This window comes from Myotis brandtii, unplaced genomic scaffold (genome assembly GCF_000412655.1).
Source record: "Myotis brandtii unplaced genomic scaffold, ASM41265v1 scaffold84, whole genome shotgun sequence".
NCBI classification, from domain to species: domain Eukaryota; kingdom Metazoa; phylum Chordata; class Mammalia; order Chiroptera; family Vespertilionidae; genus Myotis; species Myotis brandtii.
In genome coordinates this window covers 975,845-985,978 of record NW_005371410.1, presented here as the reverse complement: position 1 = coordinate 985,978, position 10,134 = coordinate 975,845, and the positions used below count along the sequence as shown (strand labels likewise).

The following is a 10,134-nucleotide window of genomic DNA, read 5'->3' as shown; positions in this document are numbered from 1 at the left end:
AGGGGGGCAGTTAGGGGGTGATCAGGCTGGCAAGCAGAGGCAGTTAGGGGCGATCAGGCAGGCAGGTGAGTGGTTAGGGGCAATCAGGCAGGCAGGCAGGTGAGCAGTTAGGAGCCAGTGGTCCCGGATTTTGAGAGGGATGTGCGGAATGGGGCCGAAACTGGCAGTCAGACATCCCCCGAGGGGTCCAGGATTGGAGAGGGTGCAGGCCGGGCTGAGGGACACCCCCCCACACACACACCTGTGCACAAATTTCATGCACCGGGCCTCTAGTATAGTATATAATATTCTAATGAATATTAAACTTGTTGATATTTTCTATTGTTTACACTTCCTTTTACTTTGTTATGTAGCAAACTGCTCTTCAGCAGATGTCTTTGAAACAAACTCATTTAAGAACCTCAGTCCTTGAAGGCAGGGTTTGGCAAACCATGGCCTGTCCAAATCTACCCTATGTGGCCTGTTTTTGTACAGCAGCATGCTAAAATGCCTTTCATGTTATAAATGGTTGAAAAATCAAAAGAATAATAATATTTTGTGACTTTTGAGAATTATAATCAATTCTAGTTTTATTGTCCCTACACAAATTTGTATTTGAACAGAGCCACATCATTTGTTTATGTATTGTCTGTGGCTGTTTTCATGCTTCAATGACAGAGCTGAGCAGTTAGATTAAGAGATTATATAACCTGCAAAGGTTAGCATATTTACTTTCTGGCCTGTTACAACAACAACAAAAAATTTGCTGACCCCTGCTTTAGATTAAGATTAAGAGTCACTCTTGCTTTGTACCTTACAATAGTTTGAGACTTTGCTATGTATTTTTATTGCAGATTGAGTTAAAGGAAGGGCTGATGGGAGAAATGGATGACTCTCTCTAAATCAAATTTTCATGGTGTGACTTTATTATATCCTTTGAAATTATTTTCCAGAATATCACCAAGCCAACTGTAAGGCCCATTTTAGGGAGCTATGTTCTTTTCTGTCGTCATGGATTATTAACCTGTGTTCCTTCCAAACTTATAGTCAATTGAATGTAAACTGTGTGTGCATGTATTCTGAGTTTCTTGTGTTTCTTAGGCTTGAGGCTAAAATATTAGATAATTAATCTGGCTAATTTTAAGTATCTTGTATTTTTCTGTAAGGAAAAAAAGCTATACTCTGAGATAAATAGTTTAGGAAATAAAATACATCAGAGTCATTAGGGAATTTACTCGAAATACATATCTCTTACCCTGAACACCCACTCCCATTCAGATTATACCAAGAAAGAAAGGGAAGACAGGTGATATATTTTTAGATATATTTCCCTTAGTTAACAAGAGAAATGTCTTGTAACAAATTATGAACCTTTATTTAGATGTCAGTATAAATAATATTTTGCTGCTGATATACTACAGATTCTTATTTTCTTCTCTGAAAGGCAGATTTTATAACATAAACAGTTTTATGAATACAATACAAGGTCATTTAAAGATGTATTAAGGTGATGGTCTTAATTTTAAAGCATTTAAATGAGGAAATAGGTTTGCTATTTAAAGCTTGATTCTTTTTAATATAATCTATTATATTAGCTCAAAGTGACTTAACTATTGAATTAAATTCATTATATTAGAACTCAGTATTTTGGCAGAGATAGAATTGGATGATTTGTTAAAATAGAACTTTCTATTTTCATTTGTTTAATTTGAAACATTGTTTATTTTATAGTATATTTAAAGTATGCATAAGAATATACCTATATCAGAATGCTTCACATTTTTATATATTAAAAAGACATTCAAATTGAAGAATTTATTCATATATTTTGCTTTTTAAAATAATTTTCTAATGTTCATATAATATGTGTCCTCCAAATAAAAAGATAATACCTGACAATGAGTTACATGTTTATTGACATGCTGGATTTCATTCTATCATGCTAAAATATTTCTCCTGAATGGCTGAAATGAAATCTTGGAGTTCTATAGAGGTGAATATGAATATACCTTATCTTATAAATACACTATTTGAAGTATTAGTATCTAATTTAATTCATTATATTTTAACTACTTTACATTTAAAATCCGTTTTTAAAATGTATTTGTTTGTTATATAAATTAGATGTCATTATTCACAAGAATTATTTGCTGGGTAGTCAAAATGTACCATTTTTAATCAAATGAATTTTATCACACTGAAAAGAGTGCATCAAATAGGGACAGACTTATCAATGATTTTTTGTTTTCTTTTGGTCTACATCATTATGTCTGTACTTGGAATTTCACATATAGTAGTTTAGTGTGACTTAATGGCCAAACCAATGTAGCAACTCTGGGTAATAAAAAAGTAAAAATTAAAACAGATCTTAAGCCCTAGCTGGTTTGGCTCAATGGATAGAGCGTCGGCCTGCCGACTGAAAGGTTCCAGGTTCTATTCTGGCCAAGGGCACATGCCTGGGTTGCGGGCTCGATCCCCAGTAGGGGGCGTGCAGGAGGCAGCCAATCAAGGATTCTCTCTCATCAGTGATGTTTCTATCTCTCTCTCCCTCTTCCTTCCTCTCTAAAATCAATAAAATATACTTAAAAAAAAACAAAACAGATCTTAAGAATGGCTTTATAGTCTGTAACACTAGTACCTGTATTTTGTTTCCTTTTTAGAGGAAGAAGAGAAAAATAGGAAGTATTCTCCTGAAGAAATTCAGAGAAAACGACAAGAAGCACTGGTTCGAAGAATGGCCAAGGCACAGGCATCATCTGTAAAGGCAGCTCCCACTTAATTTGGCTTTTTTAGTGAAATGGTAGTTGGAAGATTTAACAAAGACAGTTGGTACCTATCGATGATAGGAAACATTGTTCTTGATTTCTCTGTGAGAAATTTAATGCTGAGTTATAAAGCATGGACTTCTACTTTATTTAATAAATCATGTTTGCATTGATCAGTGAAAACTTTCCTTGGAGATGTATGTGAAAGTAATTCCATGTAAGTTTTGGAAATTCAGGAGAGTTAACAGTTATGTAGTAGAATTATACAGAGGAAAGGAGATCTATTTTTTAAATACTGTGATCTCAGGGGATTATCAAAAATAGTTATCTACTTAATTTTTTATTGTCATAGGGCTTTTTTTCCTAACATAAAGCTTCAACCTACTAAGTTAAAGGATACGATTTCTTAAATATTTTTACTTTTAGTAACTGTTCCTTAAGGTTTTTATACATTTCTGAAGTTTAATTAATACTTGCACATTCTTAGGAACATGATTAGAGGAAATTACTCAATTTATTTGTAAGGAAATTATTGTTTTCAATTCCTAGTCTGAAATAGATTTGAATTCGAATTTTCTAAAATGCAATGCATTTTCGAAACTTTCCACCATTTTTAAGGAAAATGCTAATTTAAGAAGTTTCATTTAGAAAAAAGTGGGTTGGCTATATAAGTAATGTAGCATCATTAACATTGAGAACTGTCAAAAGTTTTAGTTATCATTTGATCCAGCTTTATTGTATAGATGAAAAATTAATACTGTATTCTGAAAGTCACAAGGCAAGTTAAAACTACTGGGATTAGAATAATTTTTAAAAAATATATTATCAATTTCAGAGAAGAAGGGAGAGGGAGAGAGACATAAAAACATCAATGATGAGAGAGAATCATTGACCGGCTACCTCCTGCATGCCCCCCACTGGGGACTGAGCCCGAATCCTGAGGATGAAAAATTAATACTGTATTCTGAAAGTCACAAGGCAAGTTAAAACTACTGGGATTAGAATAATTTTTAAAAAATATATTATCAATTTCAGAGAAGAAGGGAGAGGGAGAGAGACATAAAAACATCAATGATGAGAGAGAATCATTGACCGGCTACCTCCTGCATGCCCCGCACTGGGGACTGAGCCCGCATCCTGAACATGTGCCCTGGCTGGGAATCCAACCATGACCTCCCAGTATATAGGATGATGTTCAATCACTGAGCCACGCCAGATGGGCTAGAATTATTTCTTGCATTCTAATGGTTACCTAAACAATTATACCATTTCCTGCAGAATATTAGTACATAAGATAACTTGTTTTCATATTAATTATTTTATAGTCTAAAACTAAATAAAGTAAAAGTACATTAAGGACTTTAAATATGATGCTCATATTTTCTTGTGTTAAAGAATGAATCATTCTAGGGTATAATTTCTGGTTTTCCATACTATGTAATTTTCTCTTGATTAACTTACTGACTTTGTTAATTTGTTCTTTTCTGTTAATCTTCTTTTTTCTTTTTGCCTGTTTGGAATTTGCTAGGCCAGAAGTAAAATCTAAGCAGAGGGCATAAAGGCAATAAGGATGCTTTATGCATCCCAAATGGCTTTAAGAGACCTGAGGAAAGTTATAAGTGTGAAATACCTGTTGTTCACCACCATTCAGGTGTCTTTTAGCTATGATAATATTACAATTATTAAGTGCATTTTAAGGTATTGCTGTAGAGAGACATATAATTTTGAAAATTAGATTTTTATATATTCAGGAGTTAGCAATAGGTTTATTACAGTTGTTTGTATGGAAAAATATGCAGATTATTACAATTGCTTTATTATTATTTTTTAAATACATTTTTACTGATTTCAGAGAGGAAGGGAGGGGGTGAGAAAGATAGGAATATCAGAGATGAAAGAGAATCATTGATTGGCTGCCTCCTGCACACCCCCTAATGGGGATTGAGCCCATAATCCAGGCATGTGCCTGACAGGTAATCGAACCACGGCCTCCTGGTTCGTAGGTTGACACTCAACCCTTGAGCCACACTGGTGGGCTACAATAGCTTTATTAACTCAAAAGAATGTCACAATGGTACACTTCACTTAGGTACAATCTTGTTAGTGCTCAAATGGCCAGCCTTTATTGTTTCACACATTCTTAGAGTCTACTTACTATATTCAAGCATACTTTGGCACAGAGTTCTTTATTGTCATCAGTTTCTTACATGCTTCTCACAACTGTAAACCTACTTTTGCTTATCCCTGTACAGTAGAGTAACGCTTTCTAGGTAGCCTTTATTATGCATCTAAGAAAATATAGTAACCTAAATAAATTCATTCATGTACCACTTGATGGGGATACATTCTGAGAAATGCATTGTTAGTTGACTTAGCCACTGTATTACATCATAGAATGTAATTTAAACATAGATAATAAACCTCATTACACACGTAGGCTATGTGATATAGGCTATTGCTCTGTAGGAAGGAAAAATCATTTTCCTTCTATTCTTCTGGGTTCTTGGCTGAGACATCCCTGTAAATAAATACAGATTAACAGGAAAAAAAAAATTAATAACATGTTTATGTACTATATACATGGGAAAGACCAGAAAAATGAGTAAGTTGCCAAAATGGCTGAAAATACCATCTTAAATATCATCAGCTGAAGACAAAAGATTTTGGGTGTTATGCAGATGTAAGTGGTTGCCTTCTGCATTGATAAGAGTTTCTAGAGGTCAGATTATCCCCCTCTTTTGGATACAGGGAGAGAGACACCCTTACAATTAAAGATTTCCCTTACAAGTGAGTATTTTACAAAGGGTAACTTCAGGTTGGTTTTTAGCACTTCTCCCATGTATGCTATTTCTTAAAATCACCTAGCCTAAAATAATCCTTATGCCAAAATAACATATTTTAGGGATATTTACCTAAGTTCTTCCTTGCCTACCACTTGCTTCCTGTCTAGAGTACCTTTAGCCTATTCTGTCCAATTCTACACAAACAATTCCATAGAATTGAAGAGGTGGACTATTTCCCAACTCATTCTGTGAGGTGAGTGTTGTCCAGATCCTAAAACCTGAAACAGACATTAAAAGAAAACTAAAAAACAATATCCCTCATGAGCATAAGTGCAAAAATTCTAAACACAATTTTTAGCAAAGCAAGTCCAACATGAAAAAAGAACGTTGCATCAGGACTAAATGGTATTTATCCCAAGAATGCAGGGTTAGTTTTTAACATTTGAAAGTCAATGAAATTCACTATTAACAACTGTAAAAGAAAAGTTACATAATTAATTGATTGGAAAGAAACTTCTTTACCTGATTAAGAGCATCTACTAAGAGTATAGGTAACATGATAATGGTGAAAATCTGTTTCCTTCCTAAGATTGGGAACAGACTGATGTCTGCTCTCATTTCTGTATTTAGTGTTGTGCTGGAGGTTCATAGGGCAAGAAAATAATGAAAATCAGACTGAAAAGAAGATATGTAACTTAATTTGCAGACAACATGATCACCTATTTAGAAAGTCAATGTAATCTATTAAAAATGCTACTAGAAGTAATATATTTGCCAAAGTTACAGAATATAACATTGATATACAAAAGTAAATTACATTTCTATATCTAGCAACAAATGAAACAAGTAAAATACCATTTACAAATGCTTTTTTCTTTTTTAATTTATTGGGGTGACACTGGTTAACAATTGCAGGTTTCAGGTATACAATTCTACACTTCATCCATGCACTGTATTGTATATTCATCCCAAGTCAAGTCTCCATCACCATTTAAAAATATGGAGTACTTAGAGATAAATCTAACAAAAAACATGGAAGACTTGTACACTGAAAAGTCTAAAACATTGCTAAAAGAACTAAATAGGGGTACTGTGCTCATAGTAAGATACTAGTTCTCCCCAGATCTATAGATTTGACATAATCCCAATCAATATCAAAAGCCAATTTTTGATAGGTCCTTTGCACTTTCATATGAATTTAAAGTTTGTAGAAACAGACAAATTTTAAATTCAAATGAAAGTGCAAAGGACCTAAAATTGCTAAACATGGTTTTGAAAGAATAAAGTTGAAACACATTATCTGATCTCAAGGCTTGTAAATAAAGCTATAGAAATCAAGACTGGTAGTGACATACAGCTAGACAAATAGATCAGTGAAACACAGTTTATAGCTATATTCACACATGGACAAGTGAATTTTTACAAAGGCAACTATAGAAAAAAAACTTCAATAAATTGTGCTGTAATTGAATACCATATACAATGAAAATCCACTTTATACCTCATGCTATACAAGTATATCATAGATCTAAATACAAAACTTTTAAGACTATATTTCATCAAAATTAATGTGCTTCAGAGGATACCATAAAAAAAAGTAAAACAACCTTCAAACGAGAAAAATCTTTGTGAACCACATATGTGCTGACTAAGGATTTGTGTCTAGAAAGTATAAATTACTCTTAAAACTCAACAATAAGACAAAACAACCCAAATGAAAGGGAGGGGGGAGCAAAAGATTTGAACAGCTAATTCATCAAAAAGTTAAATAGATGGCATATAAGCACACGAGACGTCCATCATCACTAGTCATTAGGAAAATGAAAAAAACAATGAGATATCACTACACATGATTAAAATTATAAAGACTTGATTATGCCAAGTATTGGTAACATCTGGAACTTTCATGTTGTTGATGGCAATATAAAATGGTAAAAAGTTTTATGATTTATCTAAAACTAGAAAATGCAAACTAATGTGACACAAAGATCAGTGACTGGGTGGGGATGGGAGGAGCAGGGAAAAATGAATGAGGGATAACAAAACGGGATGGGGGTAGTAATGGGTATGTTTACCGTCCTATATAATAATATGCAAATTATCTCCTTGACAAGGAGTTTGACCAGAGGACAGGGCCATGGCTGGCCAACTGCCCATGGCCCCTCCCCCCAGCTGGCCTGGCCTGATCACCCTATCAGTGTGGGCCGGCCAGACCCCACCTGTGCACGAATTCAATAACTTGGCCTCTAGTGTATACATAAAACTGTATGAAGTTGTACTCTTGAAGTATGTGTAATTTACTAGTATTACATGTGAAATATACCTCAATGCTGTTTATTAAAAATAAAGTTGGTTGTATTTGTACATTAGTGTTCATAGCAGCATTATTCACAATAGCTAAAACAATTGAAGCAACCCAGTGTCCATCAATTTGTGAATGGATAAGCAAAATGTGGAACATTCGCCTCTAAAAGGAAGGAAATTCTGACATGCTGTAACATGGATGAACCTTGAAACAAACCTGTCACAAAAAGACAAACTGTATGATTCCTCTTATGTGAAATACTTAGAGTTGTCAAAATCATAGAGGCAGAAAGTAGAATGGTGGTTGCCAAGGGTTGGCAGGGAATGGGGAGGTATAGTTAATTGGGTTTAAAGTTGCAATTTTACAAGATGAAAAGAGTTCTGGATATGGATGATGGTTGTGATGAGAAGGCTATTTTGAGTTGCTTCCCAGGCATTTTGTAGTATGACAACCAGAGCTTAGGATCCCTACTTCAAGTTCCTTCTTTATTTTTCCTGGAGTAAAATATTCACTTAGAGAGCTGAGCCCATGAAAAGTCAGTGACCTCTGTCCTAACCACCTTATAATAAGAGGTGTTTGCTACCATGTTCTCTATCCCCTGGCTTATGACCTGGGATGGAAGACTGCCCCTCCCCTGGCTCATTGTGCCCCTCCACCCTCCTCATTTCTAGGATCTGTAAGCAATAAATCTTGTGACTTCTTTTGTATGAGTTTATTGAAACGGCCTTTAATCAAAATGACCCCTGGAATTTTCATTTCCCCAAAGTGGAGCTCTGATGCTGAGGAAGCTACCTGTCAACCTCTTGTGGTGGCTTGTGCCTCCTCATTCAGTAGGTCATAATCTGCATATTCCTGATTTAATACACCAGCTATGAGCTCCCCAACACAGTAGAGGTGATGTACAACATTATGAATGTATTTAAAACCACTGAACTTACCACTTAAAATGTTAAGAGTATAAATTTTATGTTATGTGCAATTTACCATAATAAAAATTTGAAATATATAAATAAATGTAGAATCTGAAGTCAAATGAATTTTTTGCCCTGGTATATTGAAATCAATTGGTCTATTTTGTGCCTTGAATGGATCTTTTACTCACGTGTAAATATCATCATTCAATGGTTGTTTGGAACATATAGGTTCAGTGAGTTATGCACAGCTCCCAAATGCTGACACATCACTATACAATCACCTTTCTTTACTATTACCAGTAATATCAAGAAATATCTTCCATGTGTTAAAAAGCTATCAAACTCCTGGTAGCTGTTACAAGTTTTCCAATATTCTAAGTTTTGCTTGAAAGCTTGGATTTTATCATTGACCAAAAAAATGTTTGTTGTTTTCCTCAAAATAACAGGCAAATGTTCTTTTTGAAATAATGTGTGCCAAATACCTACGTCTGCAGAATCATACTTTGTCATTCTTTCAAGAAAATGGTATTCCATGTGAAAAAGCAACTAACTACACTTGTACCATTTGTTGAAGCAATGTCACACACTAATATGCAACGAAAGGAAGTTTTTTTTGTGTTGACTTCTCATATGATCTCAGAATATTAAAAAGATATATACTCAGGAATTGAAATCTGATAAAATTAATTATTGCTTCACCATAGGCAATAAGTGAAATACCTTTTTTTTGTTCACATCCACACCAACACTTGCTGTTTATTTATTGACAATAATAATTCTGACAAGTATGAGGTGATATCTCATTGTGATTTTAATTTTCATTTCTCAGATGATTAGTGACATTAAACATTTTTTCATACATATATTGGCCATCTTATGTCTTTGGAGAAGTATCTATTCAGGTCCTTTGTCCATTTTCATTGGGTTGTTTTTGATATCAAGTTATATAAGTTTTTTAAAATAAATTTTGGATATTAACCCCTTAACTATGTTATCCCATTCAGTTAGTTGTCTTTTCATTTGGTTAATGGTTTCCTTTGCTGTGCAAAAAATTTGTAGTTTGATGTAGTTTTGTTACCCTTGCCTGAGAAATCACTAATGTAAATGCACAAATAGTGGAAAAGGAAGTAATGTCTTAGTAGTATTATGAAAACAATTTTGACTTCACAGGCTCTCTAAAAAGGTCTTTGTGGGGCCCCAAGGGATGTGAAGACTACAATAATAACTCTCTGCCATAGAGTATACTCTAATACACTGGAAGCAACAGTCAGAATTACATTTGACGATATGAATAAGCATAATGGTTCTAGGAAGTGGGAGGAGAAGATAGAGATTATTGTATGATACTATATGGGGACTTTCAAAATATATGCACATAATACATTTTT

General features: G+C 34.1%; 1 protein-coding gene across 3 annotated transcripts in view; it reads left to right on the top strand.

Moving 5' to 3' along the window:
* ETAA1 (Ewing tumor-associated antigen 1) overlaps positions 1 to 3,595 on the top strand; it is a 13,429-nt gene extending 9,834 nt beyond the window's left edge. For all 3 annotated transcript variants that reach the window (XM_014532089.1, XM_014532090.1, XM_014532091.1), the window contains one exon: positions 2,640 to 3,595. In XM_014532089.1, coding sequence (XP_014387575.1) covers positions 2,640 to 2,758 — 119 coding nt within the window. In that variant the 3' untranslated portion in view covers positions 2,759 to 3,595. The remainder of the gene's footprint in view (positions 1 to 2,639) is intronic.
* Positions 3,596 to 10,134: the final 6,539 nt, after the last annotated feature.